This window comes from Bombyx mori, chromosome 22 (genome assembly GCF_030269925.1).
Source record: "Bombyx mori chromosome 22, ASM3026992v2".
NCBI lineage: Eukaryota > Metazoa > Arthropoda > Insecta > Lepidoptera > Bombycidae > Bombyx > Bombyx mori.
Window position 1 is genome coordinate 6,984,340 of NC_085128.1, and position 27,532 is coordinate 7,011,871.

Genomic DNA, 27,532 nt, shown 5'->3' on the forward strand with positions numbered 1-27,532 from the left:
TTTATCTACAAACGGAAAAGGAACATGTTTGTTATCAATCAACTTCGACTCTACTGTTTTGTGAAACCGAATGAATTCTAAATTGAATTAATGAACCATACCCACGACATAAGAATAGTTAGACCGTTGTTTTTACCATCAAAATTACTGACTTACTACCAAGACTACCAACTGGACTTGTATGTACTCAAAACTGTTTTTCGAACAATTTGAGCGATTTGAATCGTCGTGGCCTAAAGGATAAGACGTTCGGTGCATTCGTCTCTAGCGATGCAACGGTGTTCGAATCCCGCAGGTGGGTACCAATTTTTCTAATGAAATACGTACTTAACAAATGTTCACGATCTACTTCTACGGTGAACGATTAACATCGTTTAATAAAGATCAAACCCGCAAAATTATAGTTGCAGTGAAGGGACCTTCCTAGTGGTAGGACCTCTTGTGCGTCCGCACGGGTAGGTACCACCGCCCTGCCTATTTCTGCCGTGAAGAAGTAATGCGTTTCGGTTTGAAGGGTGGGGCAGCCGTTGTAACTATACTGAGACATTAGAACTTATATCTCAAGGCGGGTGTCGCATTTACTTTGTAGATGTCTATGGGCTCCAGTAACCACTTAACACCAGGTGGGCTGTGAGCTCGTCAATCCATTTAAGCAATAAAAAAACACAATTGAGAAACAAAGCACAATAAGCTGGATGTAGATTCCACAGCGTTTATCAATAACAGGATTTATGTATGTGGAAATAAATGTACCTAGATAATGATGAATGCGAACTTTTTCTTGGGTTTTTCCTTTCGTTCGTATCTACTAAATATCTTACTATAAAATGTAACGTAATCATAAACTTTATCTAGTATTGTAAATGTACGAGTAAGTGTAGGTACGAGTATCTAATTACTACCACATACTGCGTACGTTTATTAGCAAAATGTTTATCACGTCATATCAATTTGCCGAAGTCTATTGTATTTGTCTCGTATCTTGAATAGAAATTTTAAAAAAAATACGCGGGAATTCTATAAGACAAAGATTGTCGAAAGTAAAAATCACCAACAAAATATTAAAATCTGTCTTTGCAAATACCGATTACGGTACAGTATTACAAATTGACTGTATCAATTGATTTTCTCACAGTAATATAAGTAATAAGATTCAATATGGCCGCTATAATCACTTCCGATATTTCTAGTGATAGTTTTCTCTTAGGCAAATCAATCGGACAAAGATATGAGCACGATATTTTCACTTTCATTCAGTGTCGTTTGAGGTTTCAGATAAACGCTAATGACTTTATTGTCCTTTGTTGCTTATAAAATTAACTATTTAAATTAACAAAGGAGGGTTTATTTACAATTATTATTAGGAATCTTTATTTTTATTGTACAACACTATTTTAGTTTTTGGGTTCATTAAAAATAGTTGTGCTTGTTGTATTGAATAATGGAATGTTATATTCGCCTTGAAGGTGAACGGCCTCAAGATGCACCTGCGGCCGGTGTTCACATTATGCGCCCAATAATGGCCCTCAAACAAATATGCGAGCAAAAAATCAAACTAAAGATTCGTATTCCGAACGAGCAACCCCGACTCTAACGAGAATATTCCTAATTTATTTTATAGCAACAATTTACGGATACTAGTGGTTGTCCGGTAGTTGAAATTCGACAATAATTCTTAATTTAAATTATAAGTTTGAACATTATTATGGTTCTATTGTCAAAGACTTTACTTCTATAATCACAGATTTCGCTAAGGCTACACTATAGACAAATAATATTAAAGAAATCAATATTAATCTATTCTCAACTTGACCACAGACTTTAACAATAACAAAAATAGTATTTATGCGTGAGTGTGTCAAATATATGTTGGTGTGTGTAATGTTTTCTTTATTGGTTTAATGTATTTTTTATGCATTTAAAAAAAAAATATTCGCATTGTTCACTCCTTCTCTATATTCACTATAAATGTGGGAAAATTCATACTCCTCTGCCAGCGCAATTTTCGTAAAAAGCGGTTTGCTACACGTATTAATGGTAGTTTTCCAATTACAGAGCATAATGCGACTCAGTGACGCACAATGCCGAATTATGCTGAAGCTTAATTGGAACGTGAATTAGTTTTCAAATGCATCAGCAGAGTGTGCTAAGTTAGCACAGTTTTAATTATAACATTGATTATTATTATATATTTCTATTGAAACTACGACGAAACGAAAGCCTTACAATTTTTTTCAACATTAAATAATATTACTAACGATAATATAAACAAAATTTCGATCAATGCCAACTTAAAGAAAAAACACTTGTCAATTTTCTGTCACTGAGTCGGCATCGATTGCGAGTATCACGCGAGAGCAGTACTTTTGAGTGCTCGATTGTGCGAAGCGTTGCTGTAGTTGGAACATTCAACGTTGAGCATTATGCCGCATAATGCACTCTTCTGCTGTAATTAGAAAACTACCCGTATATATGTAGATAGTATTATGGAACTTGAAAAGGTTTGTTAAACTTTAGTATTTAAATTGTACGCGCTTCGATATCTTCAAGTTTCATAACAACAACAACAACAAAAAAACAGTTCAACTAATTAATACTTGCTGTATTTATAGGCAATTACGTTGCGGAAATATTACGTGAACAAATACAACCGAGAAGTCTTCGATTAGTTAGATTCTAGTTTCGTAAATTTTTCGAATAAAAGGAGTGGCAAGATTTAATTTATTTACACGGTCGCAAAATAGTTTTTGCTTTTAGAGCACTTGTTAGTGTAGATTTTTACTATTGGAAGGAAGGGCGTGTTTTGAGAGAGCGCTGATGCCACCAATTCAGGAAATGTACTATGTTCTTGTGACTTTAGACAGCCGTTAACAAGTACCATAAAAACTTCTACTTTATGTCTTAAGTTGGTTAGCAATAGAGTAATAAATATGTTTTTCAAATCCACTCTTTGATTTATCATTATTAGCTTTGACGTCGAGCGTATTTTATAGCAATATGCATTTTGATCGACCAATGCTACTGCATCTCATATAAAATTACGACATTTTTCGACAAATCACTGAAACGTATGAATAAATCACCGCTGTAATTTTATTGAACTACTAAAAAAGTAGAGTACCTTGAGTTTCGACCCTGGTCATCCGTTGTGTGTCTATTATTTATTTTTTTAGCTTAGTTGGTTGGACGAGCTCACAGCCCACCTGGTGTTAAGTGGTTACTGGAGCCCATAGACATCTACGACGTAAATGCGCCACCCACCTTGAGATATAAGTTCTAAGTTCTCAGTATAGTTACAACGGCTACCCCAACCTTCAAACCGAAACGCATTACTGCTTCACGGTAGAAAGAGGCAGCATAACATCGCAACATTTTAAATTTCATAATACGTTATTATCTTACTTGTTTTGAAATTGCGTATCACTTGAGTTATTCACGTTTCGGAACAATCGTCAAGGTCGAATGCCAATATTGCAGTGATATATGACCGTGACATTCAATTACTACATTGACAAGACAATCTACTTCATCATCAACAGCCCACAGTCGTCCACTGCTGGACAAAGGCCTCTCCCAATCTACACCACTGAACCCGGTCTGCGGCTCTCCTCATCACAATCTACTTAGCTGGGATATAGTAATAGTCCAATAAAGATTACAACTATCCCTTATGTAATAGCGTTATTTGTGGTAAGAAATGGAGCATTGATCGAGAATGAATTCTAGCGAGATAAGAGAAAATTATAAAGAAAGACAAACAATATTTAGTTAGATAGACCTGAGACTGTAATTAAAAAAGAATCGTACTAATAAATACCATAAACACATTGTGTGAAGATCGAACAAACAGACAACCAAATGAAGAGATTGTAACATTACAATATCGGTGATTTGAACTCAATCACAGCCCTATTTTACTATTATATGTTACCAAAATATTATCAATGTTATAAAACTTATGTTAAGGCTTTTGTTCATTCTAAGGCAAATGACTAATAATCCCAATAAGACCAGAGAAATATTGCACGATCCCAATACCACAGTGCAGGAGAAATTTAATATAATAAAATTGAAACTCGATTGACTTTTGTTCCGTCATTACGCAATCTTCAAATTCGTTATATAATGCAATTGATAGTTTTGGTGTACCGAATTAATTACAAGATATCTTGCTTTAGAGGTTAGCAATCTAATAAAAAAAAAAACAACAACGAATTTCTTACCTGGCGCATCCTTGTGTTGCTGTTCCCGCATTTGATTCAATATCTGCTTCTCTTTGTGTTTCGATAGCGCCTTTTCCAATTCGCTCTTTTGATTTAGGACATTCTTTCCTCTAAAATAAAAGAATAGCTTCATTCAAAATTAGCTATAATAAGTTTCTCAAATTAAATTTTTATTTTTTTTTCAAAACGATCCTGTTCAATAGAAAATCCTTGTGTGGGCTATTGAAAAATAGAATTGTTTATTTTTTTATTTTTTTTTAGTTATTAAGCCAGACCAGGCCAGAGCATATCTGGTGCCAATCGGGTATGACAACATGAATGTAATCGGTCACTTCGGGGATAGATAAGAAAAAAAATGGCATGCAAAACAGTGGTACTAACCCAGTCACGGTGGCCATACCACAAGGAATTAAGATATAATAATAATAATAATAAATAAACAAATCCCGCACGGTTATCAGGCTCCAAACTTGGATCGCCTGTGCTATGGGAACCAGAGACAGATATCCATACTCATATACGATTAAATAAATACATACGAGTATATAGATAATAACCACCCAGCAAACAGCAAACAAACCTGTTCATTATAATATATGATTTTTGTACCCGATGTGGGGCTCGAACCCACAACCCTCGGCGCCTCGGTCAGGGACGCTAACAACAGCACCACCGAGTCAGTCGTAAGTCGAAAAAGTCTCAGATAAGAATTAGGATATAGAATTAGGACTGTACTGTTATGTAAGATACAGAAGCTTTCATGTAGGATATTTTTTATAGGAATTTCTGTAATCCAAAATCTCTAATAAAAAAAAATCATAAACAGTTCAAGTGGAACCTTGTATGGAATTGTTGTAGCGCGAATGACCAAAACAAGGATGCACAATACGGTATATGACGTCACGTCATTAAAATGCAAGCGCGCGAGTGAGATAGCAATGTCGCTGCTACACCGGTTTTCTTCATACCGATCATTGTTGATCTTGAAGTGCCGATCTTCAAAATATGAATTGATGATGACAAAACACGAACGCATCGGGACCACCGAAAATATGTGATAGGGAACCTTTCAGTCAAAGTGTGATTATATACACAACAAAATTATAGCGACTAAAAAGTTGTATGTAACTTAATTAAAAACCGAAGAGAGATGGAGAAACGTCTCTCGAAATGAGGGAAAGAGAGAGGGTACAATAGGCAATCTTATCGCTAAAAGCCCTCTCTTCCAGACAAAGCCGTTTATCTACAGAAATTCAGAAAAAGATACAGCAGGTATGGTTGCTTTATACTATTATTAACAATAGTTAGATTTTTATTATTAATTATTAAGTGAACTATTTTATATTTAAATATACGTAGTATTAAGCGGTAGGCAGCGGCTTGACTCTGCCTCTGGCATTGCTGAAGTCCAAGGGCGACGGTAACCACTCTCCATCAGGTGGGCCGTATGCTCGTCTGCCTACAAGGGCAATAAAAAAAACCATATTAAAATGGAGTTACAGCTTCGGAATGAGCGTTGACTGCATATCTCCGCTAGTAGATAGCACATACTTTAAACATAAAAAAAAATTGCAGACAAAGACTAAAATATGCGAAAACAAGCGTGATGAACATTAATATCGATTAGAAATATAGAATGAGATAAGAAAAACAACGTAGTGGCGACGTTGTTGTAATCTTATCATATCGTGTTGTGATACGGAATCCATTAAATGTATTTAACCTTATATGGTAATGTGGTATTTCAACTGATATCAACATTCACGGCGAATTGTGCAAAGTTTACCAAATGGCTAATAAAATGCGCGTCACAACAACATTCGTTCCATTCGGCGGATACTTACTAAAGTTACTGTAATTTATACAGATCGCATTATAAACAGCAGATATTACATAAGTTTACTCATTTACCCACATAGACATTGTCAACAAATGTATTTATCATAAATAATACACGCAACAATCTCACAGTCACTATGCCTAAAACACAATTCGTTATTGTTTCATACAAAGCTCCCTCGAAGGATTCCCACGCGCGGTACCTGCATGTGTGAACTATTCGTTGGCACTTACTGCAATGACGTCATATAACTGCATTTTTTATTTATTTCGCTGCACATCTGTTCTCAAATAAGTCCTGCTAGTCTAACGTTGCGTCACCCATAATAATCCTTCGTAATAATGTATTCGTATTGCGTTGTTGATCTCAAATCAAATTAATTCGTTTTGTAACAAATTTTGAAGGTTTACGACTTTTTAAAATGTTATTGTTACTTGAAGCGTTCATAATTAGGCCGATTTACGTTAGTGTCAAACTACCAAGCTAAAAACTTATTAGAGCCAGCTAGTTCGTTAGCTCGGTTTAATCCCGGCTAAATTAGTCCTCGGCACATTGTCACTGGTGCTTGCGAAGTATAGTAACTCTGTTTACAAGACGAATTAAGGCCACCGTCGTCATCTACATCGTTCTATATCTAGACCTAATTATTAGAATTAATGAGCCTAACGCTTTTCTGTTATTGCATCTTGAGTTGCACATAATTTGGAATAATTAACGCTGTTTACATTAGATTAAGCTATCGAGTTTGTTATTTGAAAATTAATCTAATTTATAAATAATTACCATCATTAGGTAATATTACTTTGACTTGTGACCTTTGTTACTTATGTAACGTTTAGAACAACTTTTGTTTGTTAGATTGATGTAGGTTTATGATAGACTATCAGATAGGTACATGTACAGTATTTATTTGTTGGAAAAAATCCGGGTTTACCAAATTAGGAAATTACTGAGTGTTCAACGATATAATTGAAATTCATGACACCAATAGAAGTTTTACATAATTTGCAAACATTATTATTCCTTACGCATCGCGTTAATTGAAGACACGAAATAATTAAACTTAAATTAAAACAAATACATAAACTGGAATCTTTCAATGTTTGTTGCACTATTTACTAGAATGCATTAACAATTATATGCTAGCAAGTCGGACTGGAATTGCTTCCTTCCGGAGCTTGCAGAAGCGGAAATAACAGGACTAGATGGAACCGAGAATCAAATTGGACGTGCAAATGGACTATTTCAACAGGTTGACTCTGTATTCAAGGTAATCAATCGACTGCATTTAGATAAATGAATTTTGGAAATTCTGAAAATTAACTACATACATACAAAAGAGTTGTGCAATTTAATAAAAATAGAAAGAGAATATTGTAATTTCAAAGATCCAAATGAAACTCCAATAGCTTGGCGAACCACAAATTCCAATGGTTCGTGCAACAGATGTGCAATAATTGGTTTGGTGCCGAGACAGGATGCGGCACACCTGTCTGCGAGAATTTAAACTTAGGAACGGCAAAAACGAAGTATTCAGTTTGTTACCCTAATAAAATTATAACAAGTATTCTATCATTATTCCTGGGACATTTTTACATAATTTCTATTATAATATGTAATAATAGGCAACCAGATACAATAACAAAATAATCCAAAAAGTAGTTAAAAGAGACGATCAATTAACTAAAACAGACAATAAATACTTTGTGAAATAAAATATTTTATAGTTAAAATCTATTAGCTCTCTTTTGAAAACTAATCACAACGCATGTTGTCAGATGTAGCCAATAGTTATATTTTAGTATATTATCTATGGTTCATTAATATTAACGTATTAGTAACATAAATATTAGCATATTTTTAAATACTAGTGGTCCCTCAGTTGTCGATATTGGACTATAATTAATTGAAATTATAAGTTTGAATATTATTATGATTCTATTTTCAAAGACTTTACTTCTATAATCACAGATTTCGCCAAAGCGACACTATTGATTAATAATATTAAAGACGAACAATATATATTAATCTATTCTGAATTTGACCACAGACTTTAAGCAAAAACAAAAATTGGACTTATATAAAGTTGAATAAACAAAATAAATAATGCGCATTTGTGTCAAATACATTTTTATTGATTTAATGTATATTATTGTATTCTTCTCTATATCGTCTATAAGTGTGGGCATACTCTTCTGTCCGCGTAATTTTTGTAAAAAGGGGTACAATGTTTTTACTTTACGTATATAGTTTAACCACAAAGTATGACGTCATATGTGGCTAATCGTTGTTTTAGTACATAATCTATGGTAAGCTTATTGCTGCAAGATTTTTAACTACAAAACTAGTCTGTAACTCATCAGATTATTACCACAAATACTACAAAATTCAGCTTCCTGTTTTTTTTTGTTTTATGTAACAAATATTTTTTTTTAAATCATGAAGACCATTAGGTCAAAAGCAAAAGACGGCTTCTTCTCCGAGACACAGCTTATCAAAAAGGCTTTGTGACAGGAATGAAGTACTTATTAAGGACTCTTCGCTGTAACAATGGACAAAGGGTAACGCGACCACGGGAAAAATTCCTGATATTCCGGTACCATAGCTCAATAAAATGATGTGCTATAATTTAAGTTCTTGCTATTGTTTATGTGTACTATAATTTCGTGGAGCGTTTCTATTAATATCTGCTGACTTGTCGGAGATTGTATTTACGACAGACTTGTACAAATAAAGATTTATTTTTTTAAATTTTAATGGCCTCTAAAAAATCACAATATGTTAAATGGAAAAAAAAATGTAGGTACTCACATCCTCTGATTAAAGAGCAGCTCTCTATGCAAGTCCATACGCTGTGGACTTTCTAAGCATGGATTTGGCAGTCGTCGTGGTGCGATGAGGCTTTCACTCCCCGCACCACTCTCGCCTTCTTGCACCATATCCACGGCGCCCAGGTTTGCTTCCGACACCAGCGTGGACACCAGGTCCACGCCGCCGCCACCACTTAGAGCGTCCACAGATAGCACTGGAAGAAGGAAACTTTATAGAGTATATATTTTTATTCTTTTTCTTCTTCTTCTTATTCGCATACTTCATTGCTGAAGGTCGAGTCCCTGAAAGCCCTTCGTGGCTCTTTGTACCATCAGCTTCCATTTCCTTCGGTTTTCGAGTTCTCTCAGGGCGGTATTTTTATTAGAACATATTATTTATTCATATAATACATTCATTATTCACAGAGGCATTCATTAATTGAGAATTAAATAGGTAAAGTGTATATTATCGATAATAATAAAATAATAGAGGGCCGACAGTTTTGGATCTTTTTTATTTTTACTTTTTGAATATGTATTTGATTGCTATCTAAAAAAACTGTAACGATATTTCTTTTATTATAGAAATCTTAATTTACTTAAGTGGAGTAATCGACAGATGTATAATGTTTTGAATCACGCTAAGGTTATGGTGCTAAGATGAATATAAAAATATATTTCGTAAGTGTCAAGTGATGGGAACAGTTGCTTGTTGTAAATAATTTAGAAATAAAATGATAAATACACTACTTATGTAGAGTTAAATACAGTTGATTATATAGATACCAAATATGCCAAACTATTTATTAATAAAACCGAAACATTCCATTTTGTTTTCATCCCATAAGTTTGGACGTACTCGACGCAAGCCGTTCAAATTTGTTTAATGAATCATTTGATGATATCATCAAGGTGTTATGAAGTCGATGGCATTCCAATCTACACATTCAGATACAAACTTTAGGAAAAAAATGCAATCATATTTTATGAACTCACTTTGAATCAGAGTTAAATAAATATTTGAAATATGAGTAAATACGCTACTAAACAACTAGTACTAAACTAATACTAAACGACTTAAAATTAAATTCAATTAATAAATTTTCGTGTCTTTAATTAACAGCAAATACGAAATGCGCTTTTTCCCAACATTAAAACTTACATAATGGAGAACAATTAAAACTATTGCCTATGTGTATTACAACATTCGATTTCAAACTTGAATATAGAATAGGTGAAACAATCAAGTGGATTTAACAATCACATCGCTATAATGTAAGTAAAAGTGAATAACACAATATTCGTACTACACATTAAAGGCGTGAAATCATGAGTACTTTGTTTTATAGCTGTGGCCTTATTCGCCTCGATCCACAACCGTGGTTGTAAGTCCCCCTGATCTCGGCTTAATAAGAGTGCGAAGCCCGGAGCTCTCGCATCCTTCCTAAGGAAATAACCTAATATTACGTGGGAACTCTTTCTAGGGGAATACTATTTTGAACGTTTAAAACGTTTCGCAACTTGTTCCTGCTCGTTATCTCGCGCCACGACCTCATTCCGGGCACTTGGTACCAAACGGAAACTGTGCAGTTATGAACTCTTGAAATTCATTTCACAACTTTCGCGTAACTGAACAACGAAAATTTAAAACAAAAGCGCGACTCGAAAGCAACAAACAATAAATTCGTTTGCTTAAACAAATTGAATTAATGAAGCGATACAATGACTTTGATACGTACGCTTTATGTGGCCTAAGTAAACGAGTTATATGTATGTGAAACCTAAGAACTAAGACTTATACACGCTTCGATCATGTACCATAGAAAACTTAATATGTAACCGACCTCAATATATTGAATTCAATTTTACTACCGTATGTCGAAACCATCCGTGAAAACTATATGGCAGCAGTGATGAACGATAGCCACTTATAGATAACCGTTAAACTTTATCGATTTGGCATTGCATGCTGCCACAGTAGCTGTCCCAATTTTATAGGTTTATAGTTCACTTGATGGCGAGTGAAAAAAGGTTTTATACAATATTATGGCTTATATACATTAAATTTTTAGTACATTTTTGAACGCACTCTGATTTCTTTTGCAATTATATGAAATGATTGCGGTAGTATCTTAACGACCATGATAATCATTGATAACCGCATCATTTGAGAAATACTGGATAGTTTGGGTTATTATTTTGTATTAATTGCTGCCCGAATAAAACATTGAAATGTAGCTCGGAAAATTGGAACCAAATGATTACAAACAACTTTATTTGAATTTAAACTATACAATTATAAATAATTCAGCTCCTGATCAGCTAGTATGTACATATTTTTTTGTTCAGAAATGACCTCACTCCACTGTAAGTTTGTCTTTGTTTCGTATATGACGCAAATTATATACATCTACTTTAAGGATTATATTACTTAGCAGGTCGCGGTTTCACGATACAACGTCGACCTTGTAACCTTCATTAACTGTTGCTAATAAATTAAGAGTCTGTTAGAATAAATTTAACGTTGTGTTATTTTTTTACCAGAATTCACGAATATTCTGGAATATAACGCAATAAATACCTCATTCAACTTCTTCTTATTTGTAATTCAATGACGTGAACTATTTATACGAATATTATCACTCTGTTAATGCGGTAACAAAATGTTAAAAACACTTGACTATTTATTCTTTACAGAATGTTTACTTAAAGGAACAGTAGACGCGTAGGTTTCCCTACGGACAATTTCGTGCCGACAAATGCACGACATAACACACACGGCTATTTACATAATACCTGTTATCAGATACACAACATTCACTTAAAAGACCGATATACTCGTACTGTACTTACAAAAAAGTCTGTTGTAATTTTGTTTGCTTTATTATAATGTATACGAGCGCATTTAAACTCCATTGTATACCCGTCAAAGATTTCACATAGCGATAATTAAATTATGATAAATGTAATTTTTAAGTAATCCTTAATTAAGATAGTTAAATTTGAATCCAAAATTAATTTTGTAAATTTTAGCATGAAGTGACTATCATTCGATGTAATTTACATTTTGACGCAGATGAGCTTGCTAGACATGATCAAGGGGTAGTAGCAATAGTGTTTCAGATGACTGTGGTCCCGTAACTTCTGATTAATAATCAGGCGACCATTATGTAAGATCCTCAATTAGTTAAAGAATACGTAACGACAAGGTTTCTTTTGTCGCAGTTATATTCATGATGACAGGAAAGTATGTCGAATTACTAACGGCTGAGGTCATAAAAATAGTTAATATTGAGACAACAAATAACACTGGTTAAATGTACTTCATTCGAACGTTGCTATACTACTAAATTTTCTAATAATTCTATGATACTTTCGCCGGTTTCTAAATATTAGGCAATACGTTACTCTACCACACATTACAACAATCGTTAGTTAGCACGAGCACTTATTGCAATAAACCGGAAAATATCAGACAAACACGGAGCCGGAACCAAAAACCGTCGGATTGACGAAACAATTCAATAATTACCTGCGTTAACGACAATTAAATCAAACATTTATTATAAGTGATTTCCTAACGGCATATTTTAACTAAGAAATGTAAATTAGCATTGAATGTTAACCGTATTGTAGAACTGTGGCATACTGGTCCGCAATGTTTTCATTATAAAGTCGCTTATACTAGATGCGCCTTGCAATTTTTTTCCCAAACTATTTCGCTGGTAGCCTAAGAGGTTATTCCAGCTACACGCGGACGGGTAGGTGATCTCACAGACTTAACTTGAGAGAATTCGCTAACACTAGTCCTAGCAAAAGCAGTGCATCACAGAATCTACCATCAATCGAAATCGCGACCCACTCAAAACATCCGGCAACAAGCTGGGTGGGTTGTACGTACCACACAATGAAAAATGTCGAATCGCTCGCGAAACAGCAATTAAACAGCAAATTGTGAATATTACAAGATGCTTTCCTAAATTATACTCTAAAAAATATTCTACCTGTCAATAAAATCAGAGCTCTGGCGCTCCTTCACGAAAAAATATATAACCAACTTCTGCGATTCCGATCCGGTGGTAGATTCAGCGAAGCAGTGCTCTTCAGCTACAGTCCGTGAGTAGTTTGAATAGCCCCTTAGACTACCAACGATTAGGTGAGGAAAAAATACAACTTCTAATTTAAATATTCACCTTATGCAAAAACCCTATCTATATAAAGTATGTTATATTATGTTCGAAAATCCCTTAAATCCTAATAAAAGCCACGCAGGCTGAAAAGCTTCTGAGATTAGCCTGGTCAAATGGTTACAAGCAAATTTTAGAAATCGCATTTATATTTCACTCATGTACAAACAAATGAGCTTAAAAAAGCCTCTATTCTGAAATTACAGTACACACTTCAATTTTACTTATTTGTAATACATTTCATCTTATTCAATAGTCTGAACGAAGCGTCCTTGAGAAGGGTAGGCTGGATAATCCCGGGGAACGTTTATTGAACCGCCCACTTCAAAGGTCACGTATCACACTTTTTTTAAAACGATCATTATTTTGCGAAACACGTGTACAAGAATTATCTTCTTAAGCTTAATGATAATAAAGAATGTTAGGAATTTATTAAAGAAATCTAAATACCAAGATAAAAGAGGCTCCAATCAATTCAGTATAGCAACTTGCTACATTATAATTTCTAAGTATTGTACCATGAGAACTCTTAAAGGCGGTAACTTTTAGCTAGAATATCTCATAATTACATTCCATATAAGGTAGTAATAGTATATTTTCTACTTTTTCTTCTATACTTCCTCTAAGCCCCTATGTTAAGTACCTACTAGTAGTCAGGTAATTGGAAATATGCACGAAATCATACCACGACGATCATTCTTGTGGTTCAGTCTGAAAGTTGGGATAGCTGTCAATGGAATTGATACTTAGGCTTTCAGAGTACATACTCGTGCCTATGCTTTAGGAAAACATTTAAAAATTAGACTGCCTCCTTCCTCAAACCTCCACGAACAAAGTATGACAGGGACAACTGTAATAAAGGCAATAAAAACAACAAAAACATAAATTAATAAGTAACTTTACCTCGGACGCACCTACACAATTTCTAACGTCACTCTATGGTAAGCTATCGTCTAACCTTTGACCTACGGGTATTTTTAGCCCACCATCCGACGATGTTGTTTTAGCAAGGCCGTGGTCGTGTTCATTTGCTGAAACAATTGACGTCATTCGCCATCTGAAGGCTGTTAACTTGTTAAGTATGGCCCCGTTAATCTAATATATACAGTTACAAGGTCTGACAACAACTAATTAATAAGGATAAATTTTTATTACATGCAGTACCATGTACTTTACAACAAAGACATCTACAGAAACACATTTGTTTCAAATTACGCTGATGTGAAGAGTCTTTGAGAACAATTTCAAAGCACTTCTCCGAGCTTTTCCAACTCGTCTTTAGACCGCCAAAGAACCCAACGACGAACGTCTTCATTTTCTAGCGACACATTTTTCTGGAGCACAAGCCAAACCTTTTTCATTAGTGCAACAGAAAAAGTGTGTAATGGCAGAAGCTATGCTGGTTTATGAATGGGCGTGTACGTGAAATATATGCGGTTTTCTCAAGTTCTTTATTATTTTCCTTCTTTTTTTCGCAAGAAACGTGAATGAAAGAACCGCTAAACGTTTGAACTAGCTAATTATAAAAGATCATTGAAAACCACACTAACTTAATTCATAATATCGCTCTCGTACATAATACATACTCGGTCATAGCAGACATGATAAACGGTTTTATAACGAAATTAATTACAATTCTGGGTGAATGAGCTTACCTACCTAGTGTTAAGTGGTTACCGGAACCCACGAAACCTCACGACCTGAATCCTTCCACCTTATGGTAAGACGATTCCAACTTGAGACGTGAGGTCGAAATCTGAGCATTGCATATTGCAGTTGCGTTGCAAGACGTCCCACCACCAATATAAATTTTATTTACGCACAACTCAGGCACAAATAAGACAATACATTGACTAAATGCTATACGCGGTGTTACGTCAACTGTTATTTCATTGAAAATACTGACGCCTATAACTTCCAGAACAAAAGAACAATACTGTGCAGATCACGATGTGAAGTTAAACTGAATAAAAATAACAACTCTCAAATATATATTATGTACACACATATGTATGTATGTATGAATGTACATACGTACGCTTCGACGAGACAAATTGATGCGACACCTAGTTATTATGTAGATACGTTTGTTGACAAGATTTGATACAACTGAAAATTAAGATAATAATGATGAGACTGTAATAATATACATATCTCTATATCAATACAAGTGACACCAATGACAAATAATTATCATTAATTGAGCCATATGGAGTGTCATTATAATTCTTGTTTAAATATAATAAATTTTAAAAATTAAATAGGTAATAATAATAATAATATAATAAATAACGTCAAGTGATCCACAACAAATTTTTGTTGCGAGAAGGTGGTCACGGTCCTCGGCATTGAGGACACCGAAACGAGGAGGAAGAGGAACGAATAAAGACACTTAATAATTTTCCAATTCAATACTTCCTTCGGTTTTTCAAAGTTGGGTAATTTATATATTTATAAAATGAATACCACAACGTCAGAAGTCGTTTGGAATCCTTACAATCGTTCAGTGATGTATTTATTGTGTTAAATTTAGGCCCGCATTTACTGTTCCATTAAAATCTGATTATAAATAAACAAATTTATCAATATTACTTTGTCAAAAAGCGCATCGGTCAATGCTTTAATTTTATATATATTTTTCCGAATTTCAAGATATCACAAACACACTATAACTAGACGGTCACAGGTAGGGATGGTGGTATCGGCCTAAAAGAGAATCACCTCTTTATTTCTCGTGGGTTTCGTAAAAGGCGACTAAGGCATTCATTGAAAATCGCATGAAAATAAAAATAATGTGCATTCTAATTTGCATTTACTGGTGGTAAAGCGTACTTACTATAAGCCCTCACCGGAAACCATTATCTCGCCTATTTCTACCGAGAAGCAGTAATGCGTTCAATTTGAAGGGTAGGACAGATGTTATATAATGCAATTGAGACTTCGACCTCCTGTCTCAAGGTGTACTTACAATTGGAAATAATATATGAATGTGAAATAAGTACTTGAAATCGAAATTAAATGAAAATGACGCAAAACTTATGACCCACCCTATACAACTACTGAGAAGAAAATATTTATACATAAACCTTTATCAAATTTACTAGACACTCTTAGTATTTTCAAAATGAAATATTAGAAGAAAATCTATTTGAAACTACTAGTCATATATACATACGTACATCTGTTTTATTATAGCACTCTGAATCTTAAGCAGACGTAACCGCTATACAATAAAGCAACGATTTTACGTTCGTCCAAAGATACCTAATGGGATGAGGAAATTATTACTATGGTTATATGATTCTCAAGGCACGTGCGGATTGGTAACTGTGTATTTATGGACCGTAAATTATAAAACTAAATGGTCAGTGTCTTAAGAATTTTAACACGTTGCCCTAAATTTTAGTTGGTCATGCTTTAGAAACATCTAAATATTTACATTACACCATTAAGTAAGACTATTTAAATTATACATTCCTGGACTATTTAAACTAAAGCGTAATAAAGGTGTTGTTAAAATAAACAAAGGCACGTCAATGACTGACCTTACACAAATAACTATTATAGACCAACGCAGCTTCTGTAATACATTCAGTACCGGATTATATCTGTCGGCCGGTATGGTGACGTGTTCAATCAACATTGAATGGAAGATCCCTCTGTCGTACGTGGCTCGATCAATGAGTTACTTCCTCATGCGGGCGCACACCAATCCTTTATGATACTTGATGACACTAATGACTCCAATCTGAATTTTCCCGTGTCCTTGTTATGGGGGGGTCAACTGATATGACCAAGAAAGGAGTGTACTTCACTTCGTATGCTTAATAAGTCCAATAAAACTAATAGATCTTCATTGGCTCAATAGACGAATAAACTTTTTAAATGCATCGAAACGAAATACGTTTTAGAAACCATGTTGTTTTTTTTTTCATCGACATTGGTACATAAGCACTGAATGTCGTAACAGATAGTTTGTCCACAATCAACTAGGGTGTAAATGGAAAAGGGTTGAAGCCATTAGGGTACGACCCTCATATTATAGTTACAAGGAAACAAGTGAATTAGGATATTCAATGCGGTTGCCAAAAAGATTTCAGTTATATTTAAATTCAAGCACATTGCGTCATGATACATAAACGGCCTATTTTTAATTTTTTGTTCTGATTTTTTTTCTACTTAGATATAGAGAGAGAGAGAATACACTTTATTGCACACCAAAACAGAATTTACATTCAAAAAACAGTCAAAAAGCGGATACATTTGTACAATAGGCGGCCTTATCGCTAAAAGCGATCTCTTCCAGACAACCGTTTAATTTACAGAAATTCTGGAAAATATAAAAATATAGCTTAGAAAAATTTTTTAATGTCTGTATTTGGAAGTTATTTCTGATTTTATTCATTATTTATCCATCCACTTTTATTACTATTACTATTACTCCAAACGATTAGAGGTACATTCACAATTTGCTAGTATTAAATTAGTCTGTTTAAATCAACATAGAAACAACTAACATTTAGCTGGAATTCTCAAAGCGTTGTGCAATACGTACTTATAATACTAGCGTTTCTGTAATGTTACTAATAAGCACTAGCTGCACCTGAAATAGAAGTGACCGCGATAAACGCACCGATGCAATAATAAGGGCTCTAACGAGATTTGTTAAAATATTATTCGAAGTACGTCCAAGTTCAATAAAACTTAATCTTCAATAATTTGCAGCATTTGCGACCTTAATTGATAGGTTTTATAATATTGAGAATAAATTGAAAAATATACACACGAATATCTCTGTCTGTCTGATTCGTCGATTATAAATTCAAAAGTATTAACATAATTAAAATTACTGGTACGGTTTAATCTCTTATTCATTATTTGAATTGTATAATATTTCTGCCTTTGTAATTGCTTTAAGTTTTCATGGTCACGTGGAAAGTAGTCCTTAGAGAAGTTTTGATAATAATAATTAACAAAAATCCAGACTACTGACCATTATACACTATACCATTTACTCAATATTTCGGTTACAAATTTTAATTTCACAATGTCTAACAATCTCACAATACCTACATCAGTTATTTTAGTGGGGTAAATATTTCAACTTTTAGTCTGTATTTTCAACTTTCTTGTATAGTATGTGTGAATTAATTGAAATAACAATTATTATGTAATGCTTTAACATTTTGTGCGAAAACTTAATCTCGCATCACATTTTTTTTTATTGCCCTTGTAGGCAGACGAGTATACGGCCCACCTGATGGTGAGTGGTTGCCGTCGCCCATGGACTTCAGCAATGCCAGGGGCAGAGCCAAGCCGCTGCCTACCGCTGCCTATCACATCGGTCAAATCCAGATTTACAAACATGTCACACTTATCATTTACAACAAGCACGCGAATAGTAGGTAGAAAATATAGTTTTAAACCGACAGGTAATGTTTGGATTAAATGAAACTAATATAAATATATTGAAAGAGTATTTTTACCACGATTTCAAGCTTATCTTCGAACAAAATTATCTCTGACGGTCATCTATAAAGATTTTTCAAGCGAGTGTAATCTCAAAACTCTGATCCTGACTTCCATTTTTATTAGTTGTTTGTTGTTATATTTCCAAAGAAAAATAAGAAGGTTTGGTACCTAATTGACAATATTGAAAGCTAGGATTCTGCTTTATGAAGGACTTAACAAACGTGTCTGTACATGTAGATATAATAGGTTAGTTTTAACCTCGAAGGTTTTTGTTATTTCTATCGGTTTTATATAAAAAAAATCACATTGTTTAGTTTGATAGAAAGATTCTCTTTTTGTTCAGGTAAGTAATAATAAGGCAAAGGGAAAATCTTTCAAAAGCCGTGAAATAGACTGAGAGAGCATCCACTCACGTGATTCTAGTACATTTTGTGCTCTAGACTTGGCGTCGTTTGCAGTGAATTCCTCATTCATTCCTCATAGCATGTTTAAATGAAGGGCTAGCAAAAGCTGTCATGTAAAATTTAGCACGTCAATTAACATAATTTGACGGACCCAAATTGACCATTCAATAATTTTAGAAGCGTAAAAGTTGTACAAATACTTTTTTATAAGTCACATTAAGTAAAGTTTCATGTTTTATCTGCATTCGAATTGTGATACGTTAGATTTCTTTGCATACAATCCATTAAGATGTTTATACAAACATGATGTCTAGTAGAAATCGAAAAAAAACAAAGTTGACAACCAGATCTGTAAACTTTAACCGACCTTGAGATTCATTGACCTCACCTGAATCCATTCTCACAGATTTGTTGAACTATCGATAACAGTGACGAGGGACATCCCTAGGTTGTAAGTGCGTTCATGGGCAGGGCTCTAAGGGCGTTGACCCCAACGGCAGACGGAGCTTTTCGCGTCTCGCCCTATTTGCCGCCCGCCCAACTCGCAATCGTATACGTAATTCTTGTTTTTTTAAACAATAAACCAATGGTTAAAAAAACATATACTGCAGTAACAATTTGAAAACAAAATAAAGTTTTCGAAGGAAAAGACGGAGTTTTAGGTTCTGATTTTTATTCATTGGCTTGACTTTGCGAAGAGTATACTTCACATTTCAAGCGTACTCAGTCTTCATTGTACATATTACAATGAAAAAAAAATTGCTCACTATATTTTTTGGAACACCGTTAGGTATAACAAAAACATTGTTCAAGTGGGTTCATAGGCTAGGTCTGTGAAAATAATAGTTTTATATACATTATAGTGCCCGTTTGATTATTAAACCTGACCACAATTACAACATAACAAACTTTGTAATCGGAATACGTGTCATTTACCAAAAATAAAATATAGTTTTATAGTAATAATGACACAGCAACTATGTAAATTGAATCAAACTTATTTGGAGTAATATGAAAGGGAAGTGAAATTGGCTTCTAAAAAATTGTAGTCCTTAAAAGAGAGAAGTGATAGGCACTTCTATGACTGTACTTAAGCTTTACAAAGCAAAGATTCAGCTTCGTAAGGGGCGCTGCACCCTTCTCTGGATTGGGGTTCCGAAGTATAAGTTTAATATATTTAACTTCATACGGAAAAGAACTGTTTGGTATCTCGATAATTCTCACCTCGCGGTTCTATTTGATACCCTTCTGACATAGTTTATTAGGATTTATTTGGGATGATCCTGTCATCAAATTAAATTATTGCATCTGCCACTGGAGCAAAACTACTACAGCGTTTTTGTACGTACCACCAGAGTTTACATTCGTTCTAGAACAAATTTCTCTCCGCGATATTTCCGAAGCGCTGTGACAAGGTGGTAGGTAGATCGTATTGTGAACGGGCATGGGTAGGTACCACACTTATGCCTGTTTTGGTACGAAAAATACACTAAAATAGCCAATTTACAACAAAATCTTTCTCATGTCTCAAGGTAGGCGACAGCATTCACGTTGTAATGTTTATAGGCTTCGATTACCACTTTAACATCCAGTCAGGCAAAAATTCGTTCACTTATCTAGAGTAATAAAAAAGCGTCCTCTTTAAATAATATTTAAGACAAATAACCAATACTCCTTTGGCTGTGTCTTTGGACTTTCTAATATTCATTATGTAAACGCCTGTAAACGAATTCCAATCGAACCTAACACAATCGCCCCCCAACGGCGTTAATAAAAACTATCAATTCATATCGTGTATCACATAAGTTCTGTAGAATAAGAAAGCGAACATCTGGTTTCTTTGTGTACCCGGTAATACATCGACTCGGTATAGAACGGGACGAGCAGGTGCCTTTTCAGTTTAGTGATTGGCAAACAGATGCATCGATTCACTTCCTTTGTCCTTTTCGAGCGTTCCCTGGCACTCGTGCCACCAGTTATGTGACGCCGACGGCCATTCGCCTGCACTTTCGCTGTCGTCCCCATGCGGACGCATCGTCGACATTGTGCTCCGATAATCTTACTCCGTACGTATAGAATAGAATTTGAATGTTTATTTACAGCTCAGCTTTACGATGTGGATGATTGTGTTATGATCATTTTCAAATATGTTTATGAAAGGATCGAAGGCGTTGTAAAATGATGATTAATTTAATAGTAATGGTATCCTGTTGATTGAAATGCTTTATGGACTTTAACAAAAATTTGTTCAAGGAAATTTATATTTATAACTTTATTATTTTTAATAAGAAACCTACGGATGATAATAATATGTATGTGCATTGGCGTACGTGGATAAACGAATTCACGATCAATATGATGTTAAGAGACTACAGTAATCGTGGTATAGCCATGACAACGTGGGTGCCTTCTCTCATTTTGAGGCAATTTTACCCAGAAGCCGGAACTAGTCAATGGATAGATATAGAAATAGACATAACAGTCTAGCTGACACTTCATAGTGAGAGTCGAATATATTTTATGTAAGCTAATTTGGAGGAAAAAATGTCGCTATCCGAGGACTAAAACGGGGACAAAAACGCATGACTATCAGTACAGTGGTGTATTAGGTCACGGGTAATAATTAGATTTTCAGAAATCCATATAGTTAAATGTATAGTATAATAATATCGAATAAATTCAGCAAACTCGCGTTACATAACGTTAAGAATGCACATCGAACCACGGAAACTGGTTTGAAAAACTAAAAGTTAAACGATTATCTTGAACAGCCCGCGCTGTCCCCTCTCGTAAGAAATTACAACGAATGCGTAATGACCGTGTCGTGAGACAACATTGTCGCAGTGTAGACTACTTTCTTATAATATTATAATGTCTAATGCGACATTATTTTGAAATGTCGCACCTTTAAAATGATTTCGACCCATTCGATTTTAATTCAAAAATGGACCTAAAACGACCCTTTTAAGCGATTCGTGATAATCAAATGACCAAAAGTAGTTTATAAAGGGACAAGCTTATCCATCGGTCTCTTTCACTCCGTCCTCTTCCTCTACGTCTTTTCGGTTTGAACACTTTATTCGATGTTTTCCAAAAAACACATTGTGTGGTTTAGGTCTCAATAATTCTAAAGGTGCGACGCTTTTGTTTCGCGCCTTTAAAAATCAAACTTAACTGAAGATTAAAAAGCCAGCCCTGAAATGTGTCACGACATCTATAGACTTAGAAAGTAAACAAATGCTTTTTTTTTTTTTTTTTTTTTTTTTTTTTTTTTTTTTTTTTTTTTTTTTTTTTTTCCTACCTATGCTGATAGCCTTGAGAGGCTATTTCAGCTTCACCCTAACGTTAGTAGGTGAGCTCGCGGGGCTCAACCGGAGAGTTGCTAACACTGACCCTAGCAAGAGCAGTGCTTCGCAGAATCTACCACCGGATCGGAAACGCGACCCACTGAGAAGATCCGGCGAGAAACTCAGTGGGCTGTGTCTATGGGTTAGTTCGCTCGTCGAGCCCTTCGTCGCAAGCGACGGGTTCGACGAGGACGGTGACCGGTGCTTGTGGTGCCTAAAAGCACCGTTAATGGATCAGGAGGATCCGTAATGACGTGCTTTGGGCGACGTCGACGGTTTACCATTCGGTCTACTGGGTCGGGTATGTAATTTCCAGCGGCTACGATGAGAGGGTTCTCATGTCGTGCCGCCTTCTCAAAATGGCGCAGCGATGCCGACTGTAGATACTTACTAAAAGAGTCGAGCTCCAGGTCGTCGTGGAGATCCACATTCCTAAGGAACCAAGGCGCTCCGACGGCTATCCTGCAGAATCGTGATTGAATAACCTGAAGGGATTTCAAGTGGGTGCGGGCTGCGTGAGCGAACACTACGCTTGCATACGTCATGACGGGGCGTATACAAGTTTTGTAGAGAGTTACCTTATTGCGGAGGGACAGTTTGCTTCGACTACAAAGCATTGGATAGAGTCGTCCTAGAATAAACGCGGCGCGGTCGCGTACCGTTTTTATATGGGGACGGAATGTCATCCCTCTGTCGAGGGTGACGCCTAGATATTTGACCTTCGAGACCCACGGAATGGGCTGGCCAAAGAGAGTGATGGGACTAACGGCGGAGGTGTTTGCGCGCCTACTACGGAGTGGGATGCTCGAAGTGATGTTCGGAGGGCGACCCCTTTTGAAGAGCACCGCTGCGCTTTTCGTGGGGTTAATGTCTATTCGCCACTTCCGGAACCACTGTCCCATGGTGGCTACTGCGATCTGGAGTCGCCGATGAAGCAGCGACATCTTCCTACACGAGTAGTAGATAGCCGTGTCATCGGCGAAGAGCGCTAGATGGGTCTCCGGAGACCGGGGTATATCATTGATATACAAACTAAATAATAACGGGGAGAGCGCGGAGCCTTGCGGGACTCCGGCAGTCAGTTGACGGGGACGAGAACGAGTTCCCTCTACTCGATATCGAAACGAACGGTTCGACAAGAAGTCTCGTATGATGAGCACGAGTCTGTCTGGCACTCCCATGTTGTACAGTTTGTAAATTAAACCGTTGTGCCAGACTTTGTCGAACGCCTTCGCGATGTCGAAGAAGAGGGCGCCGGTCGGGATTTGTTTACGCCTATTTAGCCCTATCAGAATGTGCTCCGTGAGGCGGTGCACTTGTTGAACGCACGAGTGTTTTGAGCGGAATCCGAACTGTTCGTCTATGAGAATTTTGTTCGCGGTAACAAAATCCCAGAGGCGTTTTCTAAGGAGACGTTCGTAAATTTTTCCTATCGTCGAGAGGAGACTAATCGGACGGTAACTAGAAGTTTCGTTTCTCGGTTTGCCCGGCTTATGTATACCGATAACGTCCGCTTCTTTCCACACCGCGGGAAAGATGCAGTGCGTCATAGCGGTATTTAAAATTGTAGCCAACATTGCTATCAGTTGGACTGGCAAAAATTTTAGCGCGCGGTTGTGGATGCCGTCGGAGCCTGGTGCCTTCCTAGGTTGGAGGTTGTGGATCGCGTCTCTAACTTCGTCAGCGGTAATGGGGGGTAACGCGTCCGAGGGCGGCAGGGAAGCTCTGCGCTCGACCTCCCTGTCGACTAACTCGGTGTGTTCGGGGTCCGCGTGTTGAGTGCTGGTGGTGCACTGCTCTTGCAGTGCATCGGCCAGCAGCTCTGCCTTGTCATCGTCATCGAATGCCGGTGGTTGGCCTGAAGGGCGTAAGAGGGGAGGCATAGTAGCGGTAGTTTCGGATTTGAGAGTCCTAGCTAGTCGCCAGTATGCTTGGTGGGAGGGCGCGAGTTGTTCTAAATAACTATGCCAATTATCGTTACGCGCGTCGCTTAAGCGGGAGTGGACTTCGCGTTGTAGACGACGCATCTGAATCCGGTTTGAATGCGTGGGCAGACGATCGTAGGCCCGGATTGCCGCGTTCCTAACTCTTAAGAGATTCCTAAGATCGGGGGACAGTCTGATGCGGTGGAAGATGTCCTCCACATCGACTTCTTTAGAAGATCTAATGATCGCGGAAGAGATGTGATCGGTAATGATGTTTATGGATTCGACGGTGTCCTCGGGGGATGGATTCGAATCCGGGCCGTAAGGGAGGATTGGCGGAGCGGCGTCGGCTAGGCACGTGCCCAGCTTATTCCAATCCACCATGGTCCTCGTAACAGTGACTGGGTTGTGAGGGCGACCGAGCTGCATAACGACAGGTCGGTGGTCTGAGTCGAGCTCTGACATTGCTTCGATGGAACGTAAGCGCAGAGTTACGTTCCTAAGCAATGCCAGGTCTATAGTGCTCGGACGGAGCGCGATGTTATACGGATAACATGTTGGAGTTGGGGGACCGACTATTTCAAAGGTGAGGTCGTCTATAAACGCGTCGAGACGCCTACCGTTGACGTTTGTACGATGGCAGTTCCACCTAGTGTGGTGGCAATTTAGATCGCCTGCCAGGATGACAGAGTCTCCCATGCCGAACAGTGACTCGATGTCACTGCTCAGAAGGGGCTTGTCCGGGGGGAGATAAACGGATGCGATGACGATCGGCTGGTGTCCCGTCAGCGAGATACGGCACACTGACGCCTCGATATGTGAGAGCGAGGGAGTATCGAGAGGGACAACGTGCAGGGCCCGCCTATAGTAAATGGCAGTCCCGCCTTTGGAGGCGGTGAGTCTGTCATTCCTAACCATGACGTAATTCGCGACTTTCGGGTCACGACGCGAGGGCTTCAGACAGGTTTCCTGCACTAATAGAATATCTACAAGATTGTCGCGGAGGAATTCAAAAATTTGATCGCGTTGCCGCGCGAGTCCGTTAGCATTATAGAATGCTAACGTAAGGGAATACGGTTTTTCTCTACCTTTTTGCGCCATTGGTTACCGGTAAAGATTTTTATAACGTGCGGGACACGGACTCGTAGACGTCCATATGATCGAAAGCGGCCGCGAGCCGCTGTTCGGGGGTTACCGACCTACGTATCGCGTCTGCGAACGATCGCAGACGGTCGAAGTTGACCGCGGTAACGAAGTCGCGCACGAGCGCGAAGTCGTTGACGGCAGAGGGTTGCGGGGGACGGAACGCGGGCGCGGGGCGAGGTGCGAGCAGGGGCTGGGGCGCGGGGCGTGTCACGAGCGGGGGCGGGGGTGCGGTTTCCGTTCCCGCCTTCGTATACGGCAGCGGTTTTTTCCACGCCGACACCGTGGGAACTGCAGCCGGCACGAAGGCGGGTTTCGGCACTGAAGGCGCCGAAGTCTTTGGGCCGACGGTTCGGGGGGCTGGGTGGGTCGGACGTTTCCGCGGAGCCCTAGGACATCCACGGTAGTTCGCGGGGTGCCCTTGCTTAAGGCATAGGACACAGCTTGGAGGTTCGGTCGCGGTTTCCCTAACACGCGAGCAATCTAGTGTGGCGTGGTCGCCGAGGCACTTTACGCAGCGGGGGCGCGCGTGGCAATTACGAGCCGAGTGGCCGTAAAGCTGACATCTGTAGCACTGCCCGGGAGTGCCACGTTTATGGGGGGCTTCGATGGAGACCCCGGATAGGCCGCAGACTGTCGAGAGGCATGAGATCTTTTTCTTGGCCTCCGGGGTTGGCTCCAACGCGACGAGTATCATGTTGTAGGGCTGCTTGCCCCGCCCGCTGTGCATCCGATGCACACTAACTATAGGGAGTGCCTGAGTGATCAGGTCCTCCTTAACGTAGTCTATGTCTAGCTCTTTCGGTACTCCGCGTATTACTACACGGAGCTCGCGGTCCTCCTGAAGAGCATAGGTGTGGAAACCTATGTTCTCCTTTCGGAGGTATGCTGAGAGGGCCCTATGGTCGCCCGGCGTTGCGACCTTGATCTGAATCCCATGCGCGACGTTACGCGCATGGGTGTAGTTGATTTTATTTGCCTGAAGGGCCTGGGAAACGCGGTTCCACGCAGTTTTTTCCTGGAGAATCAGCGGGGGCGGGGCAGCTGCTTTAGGAGCGGGCGCGGGCTTGGGACGCGGCGGCGGGGTTACGCGGCGAGCGGAGTCCGACTCCGGTGTCACGACTACCTGCGGGCGGGAGGCGGTCGCGGATTTTGTCTGCTTCGTCGTGGAGCTCCGGGACTCCACGGCGCGAGTACGCTTTTTACCGCGCGTTACGGTTTGGAACCCATCCGAAGTTCCAGGCTGAGGGCTTGACGCGGATTCGAAATCCATCTCCGATTCGGTATCGGAGCCTGAACTCGAAACGATCGAGGTCGCGACGGACGAGACGCGCGATGACGTAGTCGACGCGGGCGCGGGGGTGGGGGTAGCGCTAGGCGCTTCGTGAGTCGCATCGTCGGAACGTGCGCTCGAACTTAACGCGGCGGCGGGGGGGGCGCGGCGTGCCTCCGAGGCACGTTTGAGATACGCGGCGACGGACGCGGGGGGGGAGGGATTGCCACGGGCGGCCCTAAACTCTAGGTACTCGGCCCTAATTGACGGGTACCTATCCCGGAGGAACCCGACAATATCACTAACGTCTTCTTGCTCCATTCTTCGGTCTTCTTGCCCGGGGGGGGCGGCCCCGGGACTTTTGTTGAACTCGCCGAAAGGCGAGGCCCCGGATAGGATTTGTAACCCCCCTGTGCTGCAGGACAGCAAGGAGCAGGGGGGGGGAATGCCTATGCCGTGAAAACGGCAATCGGCGGGGAAAAGGAAAGGAACCCGCTCGGGCTGTATAGTGCTACAGCAGGCAGAATCGCGAGCGGGGGTCTAGTCTTGAAAAAGACTGTTGTTTTGGGAAGGGTTAGGAAATCGCTAGCCTGTGAGTGCCACAGGAAGCCTGATCGTAGCGATTGGTTGCCTTGAAAAAGACAGTTGGTATGAGGTGGGTATTCACGGTCACAACACTATCACGCACAAATGTGTATTCCGATGCGTAGGTCGCAAGCGACCAACGGATTGGAAGGCACGTTCACACACAACCGAGTCGTAAACGAGAATGTATTCACGGTCACTAAACTGTCGAGCACAACTGTGAGTTCAGAGACGTAGCTCGCAAGCGGGCCACGGATCGGAAAGCACGTCCGCGCACGACCGAGTCGTGAGCGAGAATGGAACAAATGCTACGGTACTTTCCA

At 38.6% G+C, this 27,532-nt stretch overlaps 1 protein-coding gene across 4 annotated transcripts in view; it reads right to left on the bottom strand.

Moving 5' to 3' along the window:
* Nucleotides 1–27,532, bottom strand: part of LOC101739890 (protein FAM107B) — a 35,820-nt gene that overhangs the window by 3,928 nt on the left and 4,360 nt on the right. The window contains exons 1-3 of one of the 4 annotated variants that reach the window (XM_062674901.1): nt 14,967–15,021; nt 8,875–9,088; nt 4,224–4,333 (exon numbers count right to left, since the gene is read on the bottom strand). In XM_062674901.1, the coding sequence (XP_062530885.1) occupies nt 4,224–4,333; nt 8,875–9,002 (238 nt within the window). In that variant the 5' untranslated portion in view covers nt 9,003–9,088; nt 14,967–15,021. Of the gene's footprint in view, nt 1–4,223; nt 4,334–8,874; nt 9,089–14,715; nt 15,022–27,532 lie in introns of those variants that run through there. The other 3 variants (XM_062674899.1, XM_062674900.1, XM_062674898.1) reach the window with 3 other exon arrangements.